This window comes from Choloepus didactylus, chromosome 7 (assembly GCF_015220235.1).
Source record: "Choloepus didactylus isolate mChoDid1 chromosome 7, mChoDid1.pri, whole genome shotgun sequence".
Lineage (NCBI taxonomy): Eukaryota > Metazoa > Chordata > Mammalia > Pilosa > Megalonychidae > Choloepus > Choloepus didactylus.
In genome coordinates this window covers 139,531,195-139,558,567 of record NC_051313.1, presented here as the reverse complement: position 1 = coordinate 139,558,567, position 27,373 = coordinate 139,531,195, and the positions used below count along the sequence as shown (strand labels likewise).

General features: G+C 38.8%; 1 protein-coding gene across 1 annotated transcript in view; it reads right to left on the bottom strand.

Annotated features, from left to right (window-relative positions):
• Positions 1 to 14,047: 14,047 nt before the first annotated feature.
• The window catches only part of MCUR1 (mitochondrial calcium uniporter regulator 1), a 33,986-nt gene continuing 20,660 nt past the window's right edge, over positions 14,048 to 27,373 (bottom strand). The window contains exons 3-9 of the mRNA XM_037844166.1: positions 24,970 to 25,073; positions 24,342 to 24,443; positions 23,331 to 23,372; positions 22,435 to 22,506; positions 19,740 to 19,793; positions 16,940 to 17,054; positions 14,048 to 16,063 (exon numbers count right to left, since the gene is read on the bottom strand). Of these exons, the coding sequence (XP_037700094.1) occupies positions 16,008 to 16,063; positions 16,940 to 17,054; positions 19,740 to 19,793; positions 22,435 to 22,506; positions 23,331 to 23,372; positions 24,342 to 24,443; positions 24,970 to 25,073 (545 nt within the window). The 3' untranslated portion in view covers positions 14,048 to 16,007. The remainder of the gene's footprint in view (positions 16,064 to 16,939; positions 17,055 to 19,739; positions 19,794 to 22,434; positions 22,507 to 23,330; positions 23,373 to 24,341; positions 24,444 to 24,969; positions 25,074 to 27,373) is intronic.

Here is a 27,373-nt window from a genome sequence, read left to right as displayed (position 1 = left end):
CACTACTCAGGAGTCCCGTGAGTAGCCAGGAGGGGAACCGCTGACTCAGTTTCTAGTCTGGGACCATCCAGTAACCAGCTGTGCCACCCTTTGCAATCAATCGCTAAAATTCTCCGGCTTGGATTTTTCATCTGTAAATCGGAAGTGTGGAATGGACAGGTGATTTCCGAGGTTCCTTTCAACACACGCTTTAAAAAAAAAGAAATATGGATTCACCTTCTGAAGTCATATATATATTGTATCATATTTTTTACTATAGAATATAACATATATACATAAAAGTGATAACTTTCCAAATGCAATTTAACAAGTAGAGTGAATTTCAAAGAATATCATAGGTCACAATTCCAGTGTCAGTTATTTCCTTATTATGACATATAACATATATACAAAAAGGTAATATCTTTCAAAGTATGATTTCACAAGTAGATATATAGGAAATTTCCAAATTGTTATGAATTATAGTAGCATAGTTTCAGTTATTTCCTTATTGTGAAATATAACATGTATATATATATTTTTAATAAGAGCTTTATTGAGATACAATGCACATAACTTGCAATTCACCCATCTAAAGGGTGCGAGTCAACAGAATATTTAGAGTTGTGCAACCTTACCACAATCCATTTTACATTATCCCAAAAATAAATCTCAATGCCCATTAGCAATCATTCTGTCTCCCCCAACCCACCTAGGCCCAGGCAACTAGCAATATACTTTCTGTCTCTATGGATTTGCCTATTCTAGTGAAGTTGTATATTTAAATTTTTTTTTTTTTAATCACAAGAGGTTAGGGTGAAGAGTATGCTGTCCCTGCATCTCCCAGTCTTTCTCTCACCTTTTTGAGATATGATGTCCAGATTTGCTTAAGACTCATACAAAGGAAACTGAGAGCAGAAGAGAAGGTTTATACAAATAAAGCACAGGATTTGGATGAGAGGTTAATGCCTCCAACGGCTTAGTCAGGATATCGGTAGCCCAGCTTTCTGGGAAACTTGAAATGCTGCTGAAATTTGTTATTTCTTTCATGTAGCATACAGATGGCTTAATGGAGATTAAAAATAAAACACCCCACTTAATGATCATGTCTCCAAAGAATGGGACAAAACTAAACAATAAGGGATTATTTAAGTAATTCATAAACTTTGGATGACTCGAAGGCTGAAACAATGGTCTTCACGCCAACACCAATCACTTTATATAATGCCCCCAAATAAAAATATAAAAGTTCACAACCATCCTGAGACCTAAACGAAGGGATGATGATTTAACACTTGAGAGCTTATGTTTATCCCTGTTGGGTTATCTAAATTACTCCAATATTTACTGCATTTCTACCCAATATGTTCAAAGGATTATGTTCTTTTGCTAGGGTGCTGCATCTCTTTCAAAAAATTTACCTGTCTTTGTACTCTGGGATGGTTGCTAAGGGAAATTTGCTTGTTTGGTGGTGGTACAAGTAGTGTTAATAGCAACCACAAGTAAATGATTCTAGTTATTGCATGCTGAATACATTATATTTTCTATACATGCACGGGGTTTTATAGTTTTCAAGCCATTTTCACATATTTGACCTCATTTGATCCTGACTGAGTGTGATCCAATGGGCAGGGTTATCTGTTCTCTGGAGTCAACATGCTTGAATGGGAATCTGGAGTCACCCCATAGCAGCTGGGTGGACTTGGGCAAGTTACTACAGCTCTCTATGCTTTGGTTTCCTCATCTGTAAAGTGGAGATGATTATAGTACTTACTTTATAGGGACGTGATGAAGATTAAATGAGCATGGCATACAGTAAATGCTCTGTAAGTATTCCTTGTATCCTGACTACTGTTATTTTAGAAATGTGGGCTCTAAGGCTGAGCAAGGTTAAGTGATTTTCCTAAGGGTGTGATAACTGGCAAGGCTGGGAGCCGAACCCCAGACTACTGAGTCATCATATTAGTCATTGTCAAATTATTTGCCTTTAAAAACAGGTGTTTAAAATGAGCAAAGGACTTGAATAGACCCTTCTCCAAAGAGGATATACGAATGGCCAATAAGTGTATGAAAAGATGCTAAACATTATTAGTCAACAGGGAAATGCAAATCAAAACCACAAAGAGGTTACCATCTCACACATATTGGAATGGCTATTAACAACAATAACAAAACAAAACAAAACCCCCAAAAACAGAAAACAAGTGTTGGCAAGGATGCAGAGAAATTGTTGGTGAAAATGTTAAATGCCACCATTATGGAAAACAGTTTGGCGGTTACTTTAAAAATTAAACATAAAACTACTATATGGCACAACAACTCCACTCTAAGGTATATACCCCAACGAACTGAAAGAAGGGATACAAGCAGACATTTGTACACCTATGTTCACAGAAGCATTATTAACAATAGCCCAAAGGTGGAAACAACCAAGTGTCCATCAGCAGAATAAACAAAATGTGGTATATCCATACAATGAAATATTATTCAACCACAGAAAAGAATGAAGTACTAATAAATGCTACAGCATGGATGGACCTTGAAAACATTATGCTAAGTGAAAGAAGCCAGAAAAAGGCCATATATTTTATGATTCCACTAACATGAAATGTCCAGAAGAGGTAACTTCATAGAGACAGAAAGTAGATTAGTGGTTGCTAGTGGATGGGGGGAGGGAAGGAAAATTCAGATGTAGGGTGTTTCTTTTTGTGGTAATGGAAACATCTTCAAATTAGACAGTAGTGATGGTTGTACAACATTAATGCCACTGAATTGTACCTTAAAAATGGTGAAAATGGCAAATTTTATGTAATGTATATTTTACCACAATAAAATCTTAAAAAAAAAGACTGGTGTTTAGCAACTGTACTAGGTATTGTACTGCTGTGCCAAATATTGTACTGCTAGACAAAATAATCAGTTTTATTAATTTGCAGGAAATCTCTAATATATAGACTTTTCTCAATCTTAAACTTTTTCCCTTAGAGTTTTTCTTAGAGTTTTGGGACTTGCTACTGCTTATCTAATAGCATTAGCTGGTGGCTCACAACCAACCAAAGGAATTCACATAAATATTAATGAAGAAAACTCAGAAATAACTGACCATGCTTGGTTCAACAGCTTTTTCGTTTTCATGAGCACTTGACCTTGTGATTTAATTGTATACACAAATCATAATATTTTCTTTTGGTATAATTAATTGTTCCTGGGTGTATTAGTTAGGGTTCTCTAGGGAAACAGAATCAACAAGAGATATCTATAAATATATCTATAAATATAAGATTTATAGAAGTGTCTCACACAACTTTGTGTATGCACAAGTCCAAATTCCATAGGGCAGGCAGCAAACTGGCAACTCCATTGAAGATGTCTGATGAACTCATTAGGCAGCGAACTGGTAACTTCGATGAACTCGTCGGGAAATGCTTCGCTGGTCAGCTGAAGAAGTGAAGGTCCTCTATCTGTCTTGCTTACAAGTCTTCAACTGATTGGATTAAATCCAGCTGATTGCATTCCCTCATTGTGGAAGACACACCCTTTGTTGACTTCATCAGTCACAACTGCATTCAGTTGACTGATGATTTAATAAACCAGCCTTCTGGTTTATTAAGCAGCCACAAATGTCCTTGCAGTAATGATTAGGCCAGTGCTTGCTTGACCAGACACCTGGGTACTATCACCTGGCCAAGTGGACACATGAACCTAACCATCACACTGGGTTAATGAAGGAATTGGATATTATCTGCCATTTGCATTGTTCCATTGAAGAACATGCTGTTCAGAAAAGGAGTTCTAGGTCCAACCCTGATGGTCACTGCCTGCACCAATCATCCTTCCCTAACCTCAAATCCTACCAAATTGAGATATACTTTTTTACTTTTTCAACAACCATGAGCGATCAAGTATATATATGATTTGAGTTATTCTTGTAGGCAATTGTAAGAAAAGAGGGAACCAGGAGGCTGGAAATATGATTTGAGTTATTCTTGTAGGCAATTGTAAGAAAAGAGGGAACCAGGAGGCTGGAAAGTGAAGAGGGATAGAATGCAGGTGTAAATGCTTTTCCTAGGCAAGAGGAAGGAGACTGACACCAAAGAAACTTAGGTCTAGGAGTTCTACTTCTGCTCCTTTTAAGGGCAAGGCAGTTGTACCTGGGTTACACCATGCTTTGGTTAAAATATGGCAAAATCAAGGGTATAGAATCCTGTATATTGAGGGGGAGTTTTGAGAAATACCTAAATGTGTATGTGAATTTGTTAACTAAAACCTTTTTTCCTTCAAGTATCCAAGTTGACCTGGAATTATGGTGGGGCACTGAAAACCAGTGTTAAAATAAAAAAAGGAATCAAAGAGTTGGTTGGAAAACCAGTAAAAATATGTGAAACAGAATAAAATAAAATTACACATGTCATTGGCAATAAAAGGAAGGGACATTCTGGTGTTTCTAACCACTAAATGATGGTACTGTGAAGCTAATTTTATGGTTCCTTTTATTTAGTGTGCAGTCTATGTTTTAGTTTCATGAGTATTGTAACCATTACTATTGGGGGACTTCAAAACCACCATGTCCAGCCTCTTTCTTCCTTGAGCACCATTCCATTTTGCAACCTCTCTTGCTACAGGTGGCCATGTCACCTGCTCCTGGCCTATGAGAGACTAGGACATTTCTGTGGGAGAAAAGATTTTGGGAGATTCTCGACTAAAACAAGAAAGATGCATGAGAAGAGCCCTCTTACAACACCCTTTCTGCTTCGGATGCTACCATGTGAGGATGCAATGCTTGGAGCTGTGGCAGCCATTTTGTGATCAGGTAAACCCTGGGTCTGAAGCGAAAATCTAACACATCGAGGAATGTAAGAGTGGTAAGATGAAAAGATCTGGGTCCTTGCAGGCATTAATGAGCTGCCAACCCAACCCTGAAGATCACCTACATCTATTAATGTCATTGTTTGCTTTATTACCTGCAATTAAACAGAAGTTCGGCTATATAAACCAGAAAATCAAATTCTTCTTTGCTAAAGCTAGTCTGATTTGGATTTCTATCACTTGCAATCTGAGTCCTTACAGAAATTTTAAAAACTTGTGTATAAACCTCATCATCTTTCCTCAATTAAAATATTTTGCAGGAACATGCTGAAGGAATTCGAAGAATGAAAATTTATTTCATAAATGATATGATCATTTTAAAACTTATTTTCTATGTAAATACAAAATTTTAGGTAGAGTTTTAGGTAGGTAATTTAAGCTAGACTAGATTTACTTATAATACACCAGTATTATTATACTATTGGATGGGATAACAATTAAAATACAGCATAGGCAGAAGGTGTCCTAGTTTTTCACATTCAATTTGAACAATAAGAAAAGTGCATCAGTCACAGATTTAAATACTTTATTTTAGGTAAAAATATTACACTCACTCTATTATATAATAAAATGGTTAACTACTTGCTTAAGTAATGAGGTGGTAATGAAATGATTTGGGTTTTAATGAGAAAAACAAAAGTGTACATCTGTAGAAAGATATTTTCCAAATAAAATTCCAACAAAAGACCAATAAAATATTCCCAAACATCTTATATACATAAAGAATAAATTATTTTCAGTCAACATACATTTAGTGTCAAAAAAAATCGTAGCAAATTTGATACACTTATGTTAATACCAAAGTTTTCTAAACATGAGTTCTACAGTGCTCTCTTTATATCTGTCCAGAAATGAGGCAAAATTCTTAGACCATAGCCCACTAGGGTTAGAGAAATGCTTGCCAGTACTGACATGGTTAATTAAAAGGCAAGGATGGGCAGGAGATGAGAAAATAAGGGGGCAGATTGTGTCACTAAATACAGCTACAGAGGGAAAAGTACAATATGCACTCTGAGACGGAAGATCCAGGCACATACAGACTTATTCACTATAGTACAGAAAAAAGATTGAGGGTTTTTGGTTTTGATTCAGAGACAAATTCCAGCATGGCTTCTGGTTTGAGTTAAGCCTTTCTTCTTGAACTTGTGACGTCTCGCTTAAGGTACTTGGCACACACATTTAAGGGAAAAAATGGATATATTCAGATTTAGTTTTGCTAAACATTAAGCTGGAAACTCAGAGAGGGAAAAAATCAGCACAGAAACCAAAATGAGCACTTTCAGCAAAGAACCATACACTCCAACAGGTATTGCGTATTAACGGAGCAGGAAAGGAAAGCAACTGGCTTCCAGGCACATTAAAAAGATAAAAGGCAGGGGAGGGAAGAAAGTAGGACTGCAGAGAAGCCCCCCAAGAATGAAGAGTGACTAGGCAGTGAAAGGAGCATGAGAAGATTGTGTTTACCATTCTGCTCGAGGCAGCCAACCATCTGTCTAGAGATGGTTTCAGGATCTAGCCATGGTTAGTTTCCTCAGGGTCTAGACCCAAGGTGGTCTGGAAGTTTTGTAGGTGTCTTCCCCCTCTTCGGTGCTAATACCTAATTTTCCTAGGTGATCTGAATCCTTGTAAGCCAGGGTGGCTTGGGCAAAACTTTAATCCTGTGTCTGGTCATAGCTTGCTCACACTGTTTACAGAGGCGCCAGTCAGCAGTGGGAAGGATACACTTTCATTTTTGGCTCTAATGCTTTTCAAATGGAATACATTTGACAAAACAAACAGGACACAGAGCCTTTCTGACCTCAAGATATGCATGCAATCCACATCACCAAAAGGAGAGGTCATTATTCCCAATGCAAAAAAAAAAAAAAAAAAAAAAAAGCCTGCTCTGAACTGCAAAGAACTTTACAGCAAAATCAAAGGCCCAAATTAAGCTATCACCAGCAAGAGTGTCATGTAGGGATTCTTTTGGAGAACGAAAGACTGTCACACCACTACATCGTTAAAAAAATTATCAGGATATAAGGGATCTTTGCTGTGTATTTTCAGCCTATACAAGTTAGTGTTTGCTTTGAAACATAATTTGTCAAAGGTACTTGTTCCTTGTGGGGATTGTTTTTGTTGGAGGTTTGACTGGAGACATGGTCTGTTCCCATGTCCTTTCTCTTCACTCTTACTAAGAAAAAGTTACATCTTCATTAATTAGTTACGAATGCATTCTTAATGGGATGACGTTTTCTTAAGCCTTCAATACTTAAGGCAGATGCTTAATGGGCAGTATCTTCTGGAGATACTGCAGGTTTGGTTCCAGACCACTACTATAAAGTGAACATTGCAATAAAGCTGGTCATACAAATTTCTTGGTTTCCCAGTGCATATAAAAGTTTATGTTTACACTATACTGTAGTCTATTTTTAAAAAACACATACAAATAGGCTGCAACTGAAATACAGTAGAAATGGAAAATTACAGCAGTTTTGATGTCTTTTCCATAATAATGCACGTTTATGAAAAGCACTTTTACATGTATTCACATTTGATCTAATCATCCAAGGATGGCCAAATCCACTTGTTTACAGGTTTTACAGCCACACATACACATATCCTTGTATACAGATATTTATATGTATTTGCAAGTACCTATGTGATGTTGTTTTTCCATATATTAACAGAATAGTAATTTATATGCATCTTTTTCTCTTTAAAGAAAGTGTTGATTTAGTCACCATAGGGCTACCAGTGTTCTCAAGATATTTGGGAGAAACTTGCTTTTCCTAGTGCTTCCAGAGTAAGTATGCACATCCTTCATAAACTCAGAACCATTTTATTCTCTTACCTAAAGGGAAATGGCAAATGCACACTTCCAAATAAAAATCCTGATATAAACAAATATTCATACTTGCCTTTTAAATTATTTATCATACAATTCTTATTAAAAGTGATTTCTAAGACAGTGAAAGCCCCTATCTCTTCTGTTTGAAGTGTGCCTGTTTTCCTAACATATATAACAGAATAAGGTATAGGAAAAATCATCTGAGCCCTACATCAGGGCTTTGTCAAATAGGAAACTTACTTGGAATCACAACATAATTTACCATTTTAACATCACACACTGTAAAACAAACTGAGGTCCTTCACCCCAACAACAGCCATATATCTAAAGCTGAAGAAATGACAGCGCTAACTAATAAATCAAAATTAAGTCTATTATAGTGTAAAAATAGCTTGAACTGCAGTTATTCTTAAAATATTTAAATTCAGATGCCATGTATAATTGAACCCTTTTCCTTTCTTTAAAAAAATATTGATGTAAATCTATTACTTTTTCAAATTTAAAATTTCTGAGCAACAGTTGCGCTCAAGAGTCACCTATTACTCTCCCATTCTTCTCAGATATTTCCATTACTATTCATATGGACAGCACTTCTTAATAGAGCCCTTGGAATATCTGTAATATTTAGTTAACTTCATAAAATGACGGTATCTTCAAAATCATCAATGATTTATCAGTCTAACAATAATCTGGTATTTATAAACACAAAATCCCTCAAGCTTAAATCCTCGAAATTTTCTTCTTTGAGAATTTATTTTTAAAATCAAATATTTAGAATTGATCAGGAAGGCATGTACTTGTGAGGAATGAGATGAGACAAAGTCTCAGATGTGCATCCGTTTTTCTTAAAGGAAACGTGTCTCAACTGCTTCATAACTGCAGAGAAATACGACTAGAAAGGATATCCAATGTTAACAATGTCCTAAACACATAAATAGACTATCAGATAAGATACAAGCAGTGAGGGACAGGGCATGATGGCAGATTGGTCAGGTGTATGTTTTAGTTACTCTTCCAGGAAAGTAGGTAGAAAGCCAGGAACTGCGTGGACTGGACACCACAGAGCAATCTGACTTTGGGCATACTTCACACAACACTCATGAAAACGTGGAACTGCTGAGATCAGCGAAATCTGTAAGTTTCTGCGGCCAGGGGACCCGCGCCCCTCCCTGCCAGGCTCAGTCCCGTGGGAGGAGGGGCTGTCAGCTCTGGGAAGGAGAAGGGAGAACTGCAGTGGCAGCCCTTATTGGAAACTCATTCTACTGATCCCAACTCCAACCATAGATAGACTGAGAACAGACACCAGAGAATCTGAGAGCAGCCAGCCCAGCAGAGAGGAGACAGGCATAGAAAAAAAAAACAACACGAAAAACTCCAAAATAAAAGCGGAGGATTTTTGGAGTTCTGGTGAACATAGAAAGGGGAAGGGCAGAGCTCAGGCCCTGAAGCGCATATGCAAATCCTGAAGAAAAACTGATCTCTCTGCCCCCTGGATCTTTCCTTAATACCCCTAACTGCTTTGTCTCTTAGCATTTCAATAACCCATTAGATCTGCCAGGGGGCCCTTTTCTTTTTCTTTTTAATTTTTTTAAGTTTTTTTTTCTTTTTCTGAAACAATTACTCTAAGAAGCCCAATACAGAAAGTCTCAAAGACTTGCAATTTGGGCAGGTCAAGACAAGAGCAGAACTGAGAGAGCTCTGAGACAAAGGGCAATAATCCAGTGACTGAGAAAATTCACTGAACACCACAACTTCCCAAGAAAAGGGGGGCATCCGCTCACAGCCATCATCCTGGTGGACAGGAAACACTCCTGCCTGTCGCCAGCCCCATAGCCAGAGCTGCCTCAGAAAACCGAGTGTGACGGAAGTGCTTCCAATAACATGCGTACACCACAAAATTGGGTGTGGACATTAGTCTTCCCTGCACCCTCAGCTGGTTGTCCCAGAGTTCGGAAGGTGGAGCAGCATGAATTAACAAGCCCCATTCAGACATTATTTCAGCAGACTGGGAGCCTCCCTACACAGCCCAGCAGCTCAGAACCGCCCTGGGGGGACGGCACTCACCTGTGACATAGCACAGTTATCCCTCAACAGAGTACCGGGGGTGCACGGCCTGGAAGAGGGACCCACTCACAAGTCTCAGGGGCCACACACCAATACCAAGGTCTTGTGGGTCAGTGGCAGAGACAAACTGTGGCAGGACTGAACTGAAGGATTAGACTATTGCAGCAGCTTTAAAACTCTAGGATCATCAGGGAGATTTGATTGTTAGGGCCACCCCCCCTCCCCGACTGCCCAGAAACACGCCCCATGTACAGGGCAGGCAACACCAACTACACACGCAAGCTTGGTACACCAATTGGACCCCACAAGACTTACTCCCCCACTCACCACAGAGGCAAAGCGGGGGAGAACTGGCTTGAGGGGAACAGGTGGCTTGGGGATGCCACCTGCTGGTTAGTCAGAGAAAGTGTACTCCATGAAGCTGTAGATCTGACAAATTAGAAATAAGGATTTCAATTGGTCTACAAATCCTAAAAGAACCCTATCAAGTTAAGCAAATGCCAAGAGGCCAAAAACAACATAAAATTTTAAAGCATATGAAAAAACCAGACGATATGGATAACCCAAGCCCAAGCACCCAAATCAAAAGATCAGAAGAGACACAGCACCTAGAGCAACTAATCAAAGAACTAAAGATGAGCAATGAGACCATAGTATGGGATACAAAGGATATCAAGAAGACCCTAGAAGAGCATAAAGAAGACATTGCAAGATTAAATAAAAAAACAGACGATCTTATGGAAACTAACTGTTGACTAAATTAAAAAGATTCTGGATACTCATAGTACAAGACCAGAGGAAGGTGAACAACAAATCAGTGACCTGGAAGATGACAGAACAGAAAATGAAAGCACAAAAGAAAGAATGGGGAAAAAAATCGAAAAAATCGAAATGGACCTCAGGGATATGATAGATAATATAAAACGTCCAAAAATAAGACTCATTGGTGTTCCAGAAGGGGAAGAAGAGGGTAAAGGTCTAGGAAGAGTATTCAATGAAATTGTTGGGGAAAACTTCCGAAATCTTCTAAACACCATAAATACACAAATCACAAATGCCCAGTGAACTCCAAATAGAATATATCCAAATAAACCCACTTTGAGACATATTCTGATCACACTGTCAAACATGGAAGAGAAGGAGCAAGTTCTGAAAGCAGCAAGAGAAAAGCAATTCACCACATACAAAGGAAACAGCATAAAACTAAGTAGTGACTACTCAGCAGCCACCATGGAGGCGAGAAGGCAGTGGCATGATATATTTAAAATTCTGAGTGAGAAAAATTTCCAACCAAGAATACTTTATCCAGCAAAGCTCTCCTTCAAATTTGAGCGAGAGCTTAAATTTTTCACACACAAACAAATGCTGAGAGAATTTGCTAACAAGAGACCTGCCCTACTGGAGATGCTAAAGGGAGCCCTACAGACAGAGAAACAAAGAAAGGAGAGAGAGACATGGAGAAAGGTTCAGTACTAAAGAGATTCGGTATGGGTACATTAAAGGATATTAATAGAGAGATGGAAAAATATATACGACAAACATAAACCAAAGGCTAAGATGGATGATTCAAGAAATGCCTTCACGGTTATAACGTTGAATATAAATGGATTAAACTCACCGATTAAAAGATATAGATTCGTAGAATGGATCAAAAAAAATGAACCATCAATATGCTGCATACAAGAGACTCATCTTAGACACAGGGACACAAAGAAATTGAAAGTGAAAGGACAGAAAAAAATATATCATGCAAGCTACGGCCAAAAGAAAGCAGGTGTAGCAATATTAATCTCAGATAAAATAGACTTTAAATGCAGGGATGTTTTGAGAGACAAAGAAGGTCACTACATACTAATAAAAGGGGCAATTCAACAAGAAGTAATAACAATCATAAATGTTTATGCACCCAATCAAGGTGCCACAAAATACATGAGAGAAACACTGGCAAAACTAAAGGAAGCAATTGATGTTTCCACAATAATTGTGGGAGACTTCAACACAAGATAGAAGCAGCATGTCTTCATACGTTCTCTCTCCTGGGAGACAAAACACGACTCTCCTATAAAGTAGTATATAGTTGCCACTAAATAGTGCACACAATAGTCTGGGGTATTCAAGCTATTCTCTGATAGTGAAAATAAAAGTTTTGAGAAAGAATGGAAATAGCACCTATCTGTGCTTCTTGGTCAATTATGGAGGGAAAGCAGGGGAGAAGAAACATATCATCATCATCTACTGCCCTTTATTCTGTCCCCTTTTGAACTCGGATTCCAAAAAAGAGTTTTCATATCAGTCAGATCATCAAAAAATTAGTGTTTAAATTGTATAAATGACCATTTCTTGGTAAAGTAAAATTTCTTAGAATTTTAACATCTCTAAATCTCAACCATTTTAGAAACAGAAATTGTATATCATTTAAATATGTATCATTTAAAAATATAACCTTCCCCTTTCCTCTTTCAAGCTGATTCCTACAAATCCACAACTAAGAGGACTTTTAGGAAAATACAAGGTGCTTTTTCCTTTTTTATTCATTTGGTGTTCAGTTCATTTTCCAGTTCTGTTAATTTACAAGATGCTTTTACATTATTGCGCACATTTTGACCTTGTGAAAAAAGATGCTAACGCTCTTTGAATGTCAAATTTTTAGGGGCTCCAGATATTCCAGGTAAATCTGCATCTTGGCTTTTAGATCGTTTCTCTCAGATCATGAGAAACATCAGTTTCCAACAATTGTTCCAGTCGATCCTGTGTAAGAGTTTGTTCCAGGCTCATCAGGTCCCAGCAACACTCCATCCTGCCTCGTCATGGGGTCCGCGCCTTTCAGCTTCCAAATGGCTGTAATACCCCTTCTTCCCGTCACTTCTTTTCTTCAGCATCTCGTTTTATTCGCTCCTCCTGCTGGCGACGAGGCTCTTCCCCTTGTCTGGCTCCGTCCGCTGCTTCTCATTTGCGCATCTCTTCTGTCGTGGCCGTCTCCGTTCCTCATCCTGTAACTGATGCAGTGCGAAGAGCGTCCTCCCCAGTTCCGTGACATTCTCTTACCAGGGTCCAGCAGCAGCTCTGAAGACGTCTTCTGCCCACTCTGGTCCAACTCAGACCAGCCTTGTGTCTTAATGAGACTTCATTTCTTGGATCTCGTATGGTCTCAGTGGCCTGTGTCCACCCAAGTCAGAGGGCAGTCACCAAGATGCTCTGGTTTCCGTCCAAATCATGCACCTCTCACCACGGCGTTCTATTTCACAGCAGCTCACCAACAAATCTCTTCTCCAGAGTCTCACCTGGGCCAGAAAACTCGGAATGTGTGATGCAGGGCTGAGGAAGGCACACCCCAAGGAGATGCTGAGCTGGGGGAGGGGGCAACATAGGGCCTGGAGAAAGGGTACCCTGAGATGCGTTCCTTTGCCATCCAGCCTCGTGTCTGCCTACTGTAGTCTATTAAACATGCAATAGCATTATGTCTAAAAAACAATGTGCATACTTTAATTAAAAATTCCTTTACTGCTAAAAACCATTAACTGACACCTCAACAAGTCATCTTTCTGGTGGTGGAGAAATGCAAAAACAGTCTCGCTGACTAATCAAGGTGGTGGCTGCTGCAAGTTGGGGTGGCTGTCGCAGTTTCTTAAAATAAGACAACAATGAAGTTTGCCACATCGACTGACTCTTCCTTTCATGAAAGATTTCTGTGTGGCATGCAATGTGGTTTGGTAGCATCTTACCCATCTAACTTCTTTCAAAATTGGCGTCAATCCTCTCAAACCCTACTGCTGCTTTATCAACTAAGTCTATGTAATATTCTAAATCCTTTATTGTCATTTCAACAATGTTCATGGCATCTTCACCAGGAGTAGAGTCCATCCAAAAAAGCAACCCTTCATCCATTCAAGTTTGATCAAGAGAGTACAGCAACTCAGTCACATCTTCAGGCTCCACTTCTAATTCTAGTTCTCTTGCTATTTCTACCACATCTGCTGTTACTTCCCCCACTAAAGACTTGATTCCCTGAAAGTCATCCATGAGGGGTAGAATCAACTTCTTCCAAACTCCTGTTAATGTTGTCCTCCCATAAATCATGAATGTTCTTAATGGCACCTAAATGGAGAATCCTTTCCAGAGGTTTTCAGCTGACTTTGCTCAGATCCATCAGAGGACTCACTATCGATAGCAGCTACAGCCTTAAGAAGTCCCTTTCATTTAACACTTAGAGGCCATTGTAGGGTGGGTAACTGGCCTAATTTCAATATTGTCGTGTCTCAGGGAATAGTGAGGCCCGAGGAGAGGGAGAGAGAGGGAATGGTCAGTTGGTGGAGCAGTTAGAACACACGCAGTCTTTATTGATCGAGTTCCCTGTCTTATATGGGTGTGATTTGTGGCACCCCCAAATAATCACAGAGCAGCATAAAAGATATAATAATAATGAAAAAGTTTGAAATATTCTGAGAATTACCAAAAGATAACACAGAGACATGAAGTGAGCACATGCTGTTGGAAAAACAATCTTTGTAAGTTTGCTCCATGCCGGGCTGCCACAAACTTTCAATTTGTAAAAAACAAACAAAAAAACAATTCTGCGAAACAAGGTATGCCTGTATAACAATAAAGTATTTTAAGCAAAAGTTGGATCTTCATTAAAAACATTAAATTATGACGGTTTGCTTTGCAATTGATACCACTAATGCAAAAATACTTGATTTTCATATTTATTTGCAGCTCAGGATCTTAGTTCTAAACAAATGTTTTCTAAAAAGGTAACGATTTATGCTTTCCAAAATTCAGAGATGACAGTCAAATGCCAAGGTAAATTTTTTACCAGTTTGGTCAGGACAGTGACAACGGGTAACTTATTCTACCAATTTGACAAGGAAATCTTTATGCGGCATCTGCACTGAGGCCCATGCGTGCATGAGGAGAAAGACGATGTTCTATCGATGTCATTATTCTAAAATGTCTCTTGTCTCACAGCTGCCAGTCATTTCAGTAAGAAGAGAATGTGTCTCTCAAAATGTCCCCAGTTGCATCTAGGAATTTATTTTTTTTTAAATATGGGAGTAAGGTAGGTGTGTGGACATCTTAACCACAAGAGACTGATGGAGATTAGGAGGATGCCTGCTTCCAGTTCGCTAATCTTGAAAGCCCACGATCTGAGCTGGTAACGGGCAAAGATATACTCGTTATAGGCATAAGGTTTATTTCTAAAAAGTGCACACCCATCACTAGAGAAGGAAAACTGAGGGCCTTCAATGTATAAAAAGCAGATGAAGAACAGAAAGAAGGAGACCCTGTCCACAAATTGAAGCAGAGTTCCATGCCAAGAATCTTAGGTTTTCTAGGCATGTAACGCTACAAATGGAGAGCAGTTACAGCCCTCAAATCAAAAGGGAGAGAGGGAGTGGGGAACGTAGAGGGGGGAGACGGAGGGGTAAGGGAGAGAGGAGGTAGAGGGAGGCTAGGAAAGGGAAAGGAGGAAGGAAAGGAGTGGAGAACAGAGAGGGAGGGAAGAGAAGAGAGGGAGAGAAACGGAAGGAGGCAAGGGGGAATGGAGAAGGAGAGGAGGAGGAAGGCGGAACCAGGAGGGAGGGGAGGAAGGAAACTTAACATTCCAACAGGTAAAAAGAGATTTCCTATCACATTACAACCATTAGGCGACACAATTTTCTAATTGGAAATCACAGAAAAAATAACCGTAACAGAAATTTTGAAAAAACCAAACACACTCCTTTTGGGTGTAGAAGTACAGCTGTATCATAAACGCACCAACCAACGACGGCTGAAACACAGTACTCCGCAGTCAAAAAATTTGCTTCAGGGACTTAACAGATGTTAAGCGTTGGCTCATCAGGTAAAGAGGATTTAGTGGCCTTGGCTTAGTTTCAGCGATCCCTTAGCACTTATTAAACTATTGTGCCTTTTAAATAAAGACCCCAAAGCCTCCAAGTGACAACAGGCTTAAAACTGTAGAAAATGATACCGGATATTTACTACTGGTATGTACCACAGGTTAGACCAAGTTCACTGGTCCAGCTGAGTGGACTCGTCAATGCTTTTGCCCAGCATTGTTCAGCACTGAAATTCAACTACATAGAAAGATGAAAGGAGTGTTTATGAAATTCTTGACTTCATTACCTTGGCTATAGGCCCATAATTTGCATACAAAGAAGTAATATGCATTGAAACAAAATCAGAGCTAAAATTTGAAATGAGAAAAAAAGACACTAATCCGGTACTTTTAAGGCAAAATAATAGAGATCTCTTTAAATAGACTTTATTATATCCACAGACGATAAAATCCCAGAGCTACTGTTAGGCATGTAAATACAGACCCTGTAAAAATAAACAAAAAGTACTATTAGTTCCATTAACAGTTAATTGAGGGAACACCTTTTAATTATAAACATACAGACACTCATCCACTCAGCCAGCAAAAAAAAAAAAACAAAAAAAAAACCCCAATAAAATCAGACTGCTCACTGATGTGTCATTAGTGAAACACCTGCCCAGTAAGAAAGAAAGAAACAAACAAAAACAACAACAAAAAAATATGTCCTGAAATCATTGTTTCAAAGTACAAATGCATCCAGTATTCAAGAAAACATTTCGATAAAATCTTAGAACCACAAAACTTCTGTGGTCACAAAGTATATGCAAATGTACCATAAAGGGACTGCAGAGAGCACAATTTCACTTCTAAATACTGTCATCACTAAAATGTTTGATTCATCCAAAATGTTAACTTTGACTTAAAATAATGGCTAATTTTTTTTGTTTGTTTTTTGTACATGAATCTTCATTCCCTCTTTTGGCTCAAAAATTGCAAAAGCAAAATAAACCCTTAAAAAGGGTGTCACCAATTGAAGCTGAATAATCACAAACTCAAAAGACTTCCATTTTAGCAGTGGAATATTCCCTATATAGAGTATCACTGAAATCCCAAATAATGACAGTTCAATTAAAGCATCTTATCAAATTCAAGATCCCATCGATTATAAAATGCACCATTTTATTTACCATTAAGAAAGAAAAAAATGCCAATTAACATGTGATCCTCCATCTATTGAAGATGCTTTCCAATTTCAGAGATGTTAAAAGTATGAAAAAAAAGAATTAATGTCAGGATCCATGAAATGCTTTCTCTGTTTCTGACTTATTTTACAGGATATTTTCAGCTTCTTTTAAATACCTACATGTGAAAGTGCTTACCTGCTAAATATTTAATGTTATCAAGTTTGTGCGACTCGAGCATGGTTTTGAGGCCGGCGACCTCAGTGTCTATCTTGTGGTCAGTCTGGGTGAGAGCTCGATCTTGCTGGGCATGCTTTGAAAACAGAGAGTCATTGCATCAGACCAGTTCTGGAGTCCTGGAGCTCCTTCCCAGCAGGGTACAGACAACGCAGAACCTGGGGCCCGACTAGGGAGACTGGACTTAAGTCCGAGGTCTGTTATTCCCAGATGCATTCACTACCAGGAACCCGTAACCTCTCTAGGCCTCCGTTTCCTTCCCTCCTTGCAGGCTGTTTAGAGAACCAAGAGCTATGTGAAGATATATGTGGAAAAGCTTTTATAAACCATAAACTGCTGGTAATGAGGCAACATTACTAAGTCACTCTGTTCTCACTGGCAATGAGTCTGTCCCATACTTTTAACTTCCCCTTAGTGAGAGATGTATAGTAGACTTAAAAATGCTTTAAAAATAATGTATGGACGTGGAATATGACTCCTGGGGAGGAATCTGGACCCAGCATCGTGGGATGGAGAACATCTTGACCAAAAAGGGGATGTGAAATGAAATGAAATAAGCTTCAGTGGCTGAGAGATTCCAAAAGGAGCCGAGAGGTCACTCTGGTGGGCACTCTTATGCACAATATAAACAACCCTTTGTAGGTTCTAATGAACTGGAATAGCTAGCAGTAAATACCTGAAACTAACCAACTACAACCCAGAACCCTTGAATCTTGAAGATGATTGTGTAAAAATGTAGCTTATGAGGTGACAATGTGATTGGGAAAGCCATATGGACCACGCACCCCTTTGTCCAGTGTATGGATGGATGAGTAGAAAAATGGAGGCAAAAAAAAAAAAAAAAAAAAAAAGCACCCAGTGTTCTTTTTAACTTTAATTGTTCTTTTTCACTTTAATTTTTATTCTTATTACTTTTGTGTGTGTGGTAATGAAAATGTTCAAAAATTAATTTTGGTGACGGACGCACAACTATATGGTGGTACCATGAACAACTGATTGTATGCATGGTATGTGAATATGTCTCAGTAAAATTGAATTATTAAAAAAAAAATGTATGAAGTCTCCCATAATCGAAAGGCAACAACACTTGATACCATTTCTACTCACATTTTTTTTTAAAATTCAGTTTTATTGAAATACATTCACACACCATACAATCATCCATGGTATACAATCCACTGTCCACAGTATGATAACATAGTTATGTGTTCATCACCACAATCTATCTCTGAACATTTTCCTTACATCAGAAAGAACCAGAACAAGAATAAAAAATAAAAGTGAAAAAAGAACACCCAAATCATCCCCCCATCCCACCCCATTTGTCCTTTAGTTTTTATCCCCATTCCTCCACTCATCCATACACTAGATAAAGGGGGTGTGATCCATAAGGTCTTCACAATCACACTGTCACCCCTTGTAAGCTACATTATTATATAATTGTCTTCAGGAGTCCAGACTGCTGGGTTGGACTTTGGTAGTTTCAGATATTTACTTCTAGCTATTCCAATACATTAAAACCTAAGAGGTGTTATCTATATAGTGCATAAGAATGTCCACCAGAATGACCTCTCGACTCCATTTGAAATCTCTCAGCCACTGAAACTATTTCATCTCATTTTGCATCCCCCTTTTGGTCAAAAAGATACTCTCAGTCCCATGATGCCGGGTCCACATTCATCCCCGGGAATCATATTCTGCATTGCCAGGGAGATTTACACCCCTGGGAGTTGGGTCCCACATAGTGGGGAGGGCAGCGAGTTCACCTGTCGAGATGGCTCAGGTAGAGAGAGAGAGGGCCACATCTGAGCAACAAACAGGTACTCAGGGGGAGACTCTTAGGCACCATTACATGCAAGTTTAGACTCTCCTTTGTGGTAATGAGCTTCATAAGGGCAAGTCCCATGCTCGAGGGCTCAGCACATCAAACCGCCAGTCCCAATGTTTGTGACAACATCAACACCAGTCCAGGTGAGGATGTCCAACACATCTGCAACTTCCCCCAGATCCTCGGGGCTGGGGAGGGGGAGGCTGTAAATATATTTTTTATTATCTGCCCAAATCACTTTGGGATGTGTCACTATTTTACTCCAGCCTATACTAACCTACCGTATCTCACTTCCTATTCAAAGTTCCATGGAATTGTGGTGTTTGAACAAATCGACTGTAGCTACTCACATATTTTAAAACTTTTTCCTTTCATAGTCCAAACACCAAGTGTTCATTATTATGAGACTTGGCTCATGATACAGTTAAAATAGATACTTAACTAACTCCAAAAGGATGGTGAACTTGGTTGACAGTATAAAGTGGTTGTGTACTGTATTAATGCATAAAAATACTGGAAAGATTTCACTAAAAATCCCAGGGCAAGTAATTAGTTCCCTATGGCTACCAATTCAGGCAAAGAATAAGGAAATGAGTGGAAAAATAGGAAAGTGTTCCAGACGCACTGATGACCCAGGATCATTTCACAGCAGCTCTTATAGGTTCTAGAGGTCCCTGGTAACATAGTGAAGAAAAGAATTAATGGGTGCCATAATTTTAAAAATAATAAAAAAATCTACCTTCCTTATTATGTCCAAATGCTTCAGTAACTGAGATTAAAACATTCTTAAGATAATCAAGTGTTTTGTTAAGTGCAAAAAATCCTATGACACAAAATCTGAGTGTATATTCCTATGACATGTTTTAAACAATAGTAACTGTGCAGGGGATGATACAAATAAGACAACAAAGAAAACTCAGTCTCATTTCTTACCAACTCCACTACTTCTGTCCTCATTTCAAGCAGCTTCCTTTCATTCAATGAATACTGAAACAAACATGGAACATGGGTCAGACGCTGATTTATTCCCTTTCTATCTCTTCTCCTTTTCTGGTGTCTTAAATATTCAGGACTTAGTACTTTTAAGAATAACTAGCTCCAGAAAATGATCTCTGGGATTAAGTAGCCAACCTGCCTTTCTCTTTATGTATTTTATTTGCGGTTTCTTATTTATACTCACTCATTCCCCCAATTTCAGGATCCCCCTTTGTGGTCCTTCACCCCTCTCCCTGTTTTTCTTTTTTACCCCCTTGCTGTGAAGTTGCTATGTCCCTCCCATTGTTTTGATAATGTTCCCTGCGACTGATTAGATGGATGCTGAGTCATATTTTTTGGCTTTGAAGGTGCTGAAAGTGGCAGAGAACAATCAATTGAGGAGTGAGCCCATCTATTCACAAAGCAAATAGGATCAGACAAAAGATAGGAAAGATACACAGCTGGGGAAAAAATAACCTCAAGGAATATTATTCTGTGATAAAGACTGGTTGTGATTGTAAAACATGATATAAATACACAGATACAAGAAATACACTATACCATCCCATGTTGGGTTTAATAAAAATAAATAAATAAACCAAACCAAAAGGGGAATGTGAAATGAAATGAAATGTTTCAGTGGCTGAGAGATTCCAAAAGGAGTTAAAAGGTCACTCTAGTGGGCACTCTTACGCACAATGTAAATAACCCAGGATTACTATAGGAACAGAGTAGATCTACCCAGAATTCAAAAGGCTTCCTGCCTTTGGCTATTAATGTCTGTGAAGAGATTCAGGGCAGTTTTGTTGACACAGTGATTAAACTCAGCCATATCTCCTTAGTGGTGGGCATTAGGATTTAACTGAGCAAAATGACAATCTAACTTAAGTGAAGAATTTTAAGACCTAAACTAACATTGTAATAGGGGGAAAGCATTAATGCTTTGAAGTATTTAGATACTTTTCAGCTATAAAATGTTCCCCCAGGACTACCAAGGGGATAGAGCATAAAAAGAACATAATTTGGAAGTAGGAAAAGAAGCGGGGGTGGGGGTGGGGACAAAACAAACCCAAACTAAGAACTACTCTCAAAAACAATGCTGACCCGTCTTTAAACCCGAGGATTTCAGACAAGGAGAGCGTTATGGATCCAATCACCAGCAGAGGGCAGGGTGGAGCTGGGTTTTCTGCACAACTTTAATCCCGTCTTCCCTAACTCAGTATTGATGATTCACAACAGAAAAGCTTAAATCTTGACATTGCCGTGATTTAAAAAACAACATCTATGTGGCTCCATTCCTCCCAATACCCCAGAACAGTTTATAGGTTATAATGCCTTTGAAACAAGCTGTAAATATCACCACAGTTAATTCAATTGAGACAGTAGCATAACTATAAACCAAGGGAATGTGAAGACAAATAACTCATCTTCATCAATTCACGTTAAATGCATGCTAGCTGCATAATAATGTATGAGCGTACTATGCTTCGGAGCAATCTAAGTTTAGGATGGGTGGAAACAACTTCTCGGCTGGGATAGCAGGCCACCTAACTCACGTCCCTTACTTCCCAGTCTCCTGGATGTATTTCTTCCCAGCTTGGTTAGCTAAAGGCACAAAATCATCTTCCTAAATAAGGTAAATTTGAAATTTTCCCCAAGTACCAAACCCACAAAGAAAAAGGGAACCAAAAGAGTTTTTCCTCTTCTAGAGGCTGGTCATGAGCTTGTGGTCATTAAAAATACTAGTAATACCAGATGATTTAATCTTCATGGATGAAAAGTGCTTTAAGACTAGAAAGATGGGTTCTCTGAGCGTAATGATCATTGTAAGTAATGAGACTTATCTCTTGAAAACCGGAGGCAGCCCAAAATACAGTCAAGTGCTTGTTTGAGTTTCAATAGTAGCTTCATTTATCACTGTAGCACAATGGGGTTAAAAGCAAATTATGAAAAATGAGAAACTGAACCAACTTAAGAAATCAGTTTCTACATGTGTATGCAGGTCTGTATTAGTGAAAAATGATTTATAAGCCCTAATTTCTCATTATGCTAAGAATGAAAAAAAAGTATCTCATTAATATCACCCAACACAAATAAAGCCTGAGCACATGAAGATAAAAAACATCCCGAAGGGGTTAAAAATCACTAGAGGCAACCAAACGTTGTCTTTATGAACACATACAAATCCTTACTGCATTTAAAAGATTATATAGAAATATTTTTAATCTGGAATTTCAGTGAATTTAATTTAGTATAATTTAAGATGAATAATTTAATATTATTCAAGGTTGAGATCATGAATATAATTTTTGTCAAATCAGGGTTTGTGGAAATTTCAATCAGTATTAAAATAGATTGAGTTTCATTTCTTCATTAATGCCCATGTGATGCACTAACAATCCAGTACCTCTACAACAAATAAAAAGATTCAAACTCAATTTGACCAAGATTTTAATGTTAATATTGAAAGTATCAAATTTAAGTGTCAATCTAAAATAGAACTGAATTTTTTTTTTAAAAGTGGTCTAACGGCTGAATACAGGTAAATACTTAACAGCAGTTGTGAACTGTATAAAAATTTAGACTTGACCAAGCAGTCAATCCTGAAAAGAAATTAACTAATTCATATACTGTTTTTAATAGTGGAACATACCAATTCTTTTACTCTGCTCTTTTCTAGATTGAAGTCTAATTTGGTATCTGTTCGGACCTTGGTCACTTCATCCTAGGAGGAGGGCAGAGAATAAAGAAAGAAAGAAATCCAAAATAAGAAACTGAAGGCTTCTGAGGATGTGAAGCCTGGAACAGCAGCCTCCAGGGCTTCCACCCTAGAGGTCCGACCCACGTAAGAGGCAGGGCTCCAGGACGCCCAAAGGGACAGACCTACGGACAGCGGGAGACTCTGATCAAGCCACCTCATGGGTCAACCCTACCTTAGGACTCCTCTGTATATATATACACTAAATAATCCCCTTTTATGTTTAAGTCAGTCCCAGGGTGGGTTTTTTTGTTGCTTTCAACCTCAAGATTCCCAATATAGTATCCTTGTGGGATTCAGGAATAAAGCTGCCCCTTGGACAACTTTGGAAGCCAGAGATGGACTCAAAGAAGCAAAATATTAAATACTGATTGAAATAAAGCCTTCTGATACTCATCAAAACCTTTTCTTCATTAACATCAATGCTCTTTCTACTTAAAAAAAATCAGACAGCCAGTATTCAGTAAGCATTTTAAAATCACAGATAATTCTCTGGAGACAGTCTCTTCTATGAGACATTAAGGGTTCCTAATGGATACTTTAGTAAAGTTTTGATTTAAAAATGACCTAATTCCTCCTATAACACAATTTTCTTAATGAATTTGGTTACAAACATCAATTCAATATTTATTCACTGGTTGTGCTCTTCACTAAATCTTCCAGTGTGCACTTCTGAGACATATTACACAAACATTTAACATAGAATTAAGTTTCTAAGAACATATAAAACATTTCTGACGTATTAATAAATTCAGGTAATTACAAGTAAGCAAACAAAAAGAGGATCTTACCATTACTTGTTGCTTTACCTGATGAAGCTCAAGTTTTATTTTCTAAAAATATTAAAAAGAAACAAGTCAATGATTATATACTGTTTAAAGGTTATGAGAAAAATATAAAACTTGGTAATCAAAAAGATTAAAACAGGTATTTATGCACAAGCGTTACCCTCATTCAATGAGATCTGATTACATTCAGAATGCTATATTAAATGGACAGCCTTAGTAGCAGAAAATGATTATGTCATGCCCAAATGGTACCGCTATGCATGTGTATGTGTACCTTGAAATCACAGCTTAAATTCACCTCGAAGGTTATATAATATTAGTAAAACAATTAAGCAATTTGTTCTTAACACCCGTATTTGCCTTCAGAGGCTAGGCTGGCCCTGCTTACTTTTAACCCTTCCTTCAACTTTTCCTTTAACTAATTCTGCCCTCAAATAGCTGATTTCAAGGATAACTTCAAAAGTTACTTTACCCTTTGGCTAGGTTTCTTATGAGGCTAAAATCAGCAGATAATAAATGATCTTCCCTTCTGGGACTTTAAATAGGATTGAAAACCAAAGGGAGATGCAGGAGAACACTTATTTAAATGCTGATCCCATAAACTAAGGGGATATTCACAGCAGCACTTAATTATTATAATAACCAAAAACTGGAAGCAATTCAAATGGAAGTCAATAGTAGAAGGGATTAATAAACTGTGGTAGATTTATGTTATAGAACACTCTAGACAATGAAAACGAATGATATACTGCTACATGAAATATAACGTTGAACATAAGAAGACCCACTGTGAGATCCCATTAGATGAGGTTCTCAGATGACATTGGCCAGAACAGTGGTCACCTCCGGGGGACGAGTCATGGAAAGGGCAAGGGCAGGACTTCTGGGGTCTGAGCAATGCTCTGTTTTTTCCCTTAGCAAAAATTCATTGAGATGTACCCCTATTTGTGCTGTTTGTATATGCATCATATCTCAACGTCTTAATATAAAGTACGAATGGCTCCGTGATGTTACCTCATTTTCTGCTCTGAGGGCTGAAAATTCACTCTTCTCCAAAATAATCATATCCTTTTTCACGTTAGCAATCTGTGACATTATTTGCTGAAGAGTGATCTCCTAGGAAAAGAAAACAACGTATTGACCTAGTCTGGCCGAGAAGTCCATCTCCTATCTTCTCTAATTGGTATGAACTTATTTAAGATACTAGAATAATGTGGGCAAGAAAAGAAAGATTCGGAAAAGTCACTCTCTATTCCAAAATGAAGAAAAGGAATAATACATAAAAACACTCGTCAGGTATCGTCACCAAGAGAATCACAGTCACAAAGATGAAAGGAGGAGTAATAGTAGCTCAAGAATGTAATACTACAACTCCAGCTACATCTCTGTTTATTCAAGTATGTTTGACTGGAACTGTGAGCTTTTCAAGAATAAGGATTCTACCATAGTTGACTTAATAGTTTTGAGAATACTTCTTATGCCACTGTAAGCATTTGCCTCTCAAGTATGGTTAAAACCACTATGTACTTTTCAACTGAATAGTACCCTAAAAATGACATTACAAATAATAACCACATTATCTGTAAGAGAACGTGTCCGGCCTTCAGATTTCACGTCTGCTAAGCCACCAGTCAAAGCTGACCTGCTGCACCTTGGTGACCATGTCTTTGTGCACGATGTCCATGTTGGCCTCCACGACCTTGACCAAGGCAGACATGATGATTTCTGCTTGTTGAGTGGTGAACCCTACACAAACACAAACAGGAACACTCAGAGAAACTCTTGTCCTTCAGAGAAAAGGAGGAAAGTCTACAGCAAGCTTGTTTCCATGGAATGTCTGAATTCAGAAAAGGTAGAAACACAAGGGTGCAGAGCCTCAGGCTACGATGAGCCTGTCACTCTGGATGTGTCCAAAACATCTGAGTCTGTTTCCTCCTGTAAAGTGGGGTGGCTGGGCTGACAGACGATCTCTAGTATGTCCTTCTTAGCTGATAAAAAAATCATGCTTTCAAAATATGTCTACTCTGCTGGGGATAAGCCTGGAACCAGCACCGTGGGATTGAGAGGATCTTCTTGACCAAAAGGGGGATGAGAGATGAAACAAAATAAGGTTCCAGTGGTTGAGAGATTTCAAACGGAGTCGAGAGGTCACTCTGGAGGGTATTCCTATGTGCTATATAGATATCACTTTTTAGTTTTTAGTGTGCTGGAATGGCCAGAGGGAAATACCTGAAGCTGTCAAACTGCAACCCAGTGACCTTGATTCTTGAAGACGACTGTGTAACTATGTAGCTTGCACAGTGTGACTGTGTGACTGTGAAAACCTTGTGGCTCACACTCCCTTTATCCCATGTACGGACAGATGAGTGGAAAAATTGGGACAAAAAGTAAATGAATAATAGGGTGGGATGGAGGGGATGGAAAGTTTTGGGTGTTCTTTTTTGCTTTTATTTTTACTTTGGAGTAAGGAAAAGGTTCAAAAATTGATTCTAGGAGCTAAGATGGCAGCATAGAGAGGAGTGGAAGACTGTTAGTCCCCCCGGAACCATTCATAAATGACCAAAAAAACAGTAAATAACCTGGAATAACTGCAGGGAGACAAACGTGACTGTCCACTCATCATCCACCAACCTGAATTGGGAGGAATGCCCGAGATCGCGGCATAAAATGTGTAAGTAAAACTGCAGACCCACGCTGAGAGCTGAGAGCCGAGAGCCCCTCCCTCACGGAAGCCTCGTGGTGCTAGAAAGCAGCACTCTCCAAACAAGCTAGTGTACCGCAGCCCAGCTCCAACTGGGGTTTTAATGTTAACTGCTCAATACAAACAGCGAATCCTCAACAAGCAGAGGCTTTGGGTGACAACTGACCTTGGGAGAGTTGGGGGATGTATCTGTCTCAGGACGGGGAGCCCAGAGGATTGGGTGCTGTCTCTGGCTGACGGGTGAACCTGGGAGCTTTCCTGTCCCTTTCTCTCTCTGTGGAGAAAACCTCAGCCATTTTCAGCCGGCAGTGCTTTGCAGTAAAGACAGGCTCAGATATTTTAAAGTCAAAACACTTTGATCAGCAGAGTCAGAGAAACAAAGAACTTATGGATACGCAGATGACCTCTCTGGAGGGGCCCAGCTCTACTGCCTGCCTTTCCGGAACCAGAACTCAAAGCCTGGGGGAGGAGAGCCACAGGCCATACCCTCTTACACCAGCTGGTGACAGGATGACAGGTGCACCTGCTGGGCAGAAAAGCACAGGTGTATCAAGCCTGTAAGAAAAACCATCAGGGAAACCAGATACTGAAGATTTCCTCCTTCTGTGACCTGAGCCTGTTCTTGCCTGGGAAAACCTGACTGGGGTGGCCTAGCAGGTCAGATGCCTAGACAACAGAAAACTACAACCTACACTAAGGAAAACGAAGCTATGGCCCAGTTAAAGGAACAAACGTACACTTCAACTGAGATTCAGGAATTTAAACAACTAATGCTAAATCAATTCAAAAAGTTTAGAGAATATTTCGCAAAAGAGATAGAAGCTGTAAAGAAAACACTGGGCATACATAAGGCAGAAATTGAAAGTTCAAAAAAACAACTAGTAGAATCTATGGAAATGAAAGGCTCAACACAAGAGATGAAAGACACAACGGAAACATACAACAGCAGATCTCAAGAGGCAGAAGAAAACACTCAAGAACTGGAGAACAAAACACCTGAAAGTCTACATGCAAAGGAGGAGATGGAGAAAAGAATGAAAGAATATGAGCAACGTCTCCGGGAACTTAAGGATGAAACAAAATACAAGAATGTACGTATCATTAGTGTCCCAGAAGGAGAAGAGAAGGGAAAAGGGGCAGAGGCAATAATAGAGGAAATAATCAATGAAAATTTCCCATCTCTTATGAAAGACATAAAATTACAGATCCAAGAAGCACAGCATACTCCAAACAGAACAGATCTGAATAGGCCTACGCCAAGACACTTAATAATCAGATTATCAAATGTCAAAGACAAAGAAAGAATCCTGAAAGCAGCAAGAGAAAAGCAATCCATCACATACAA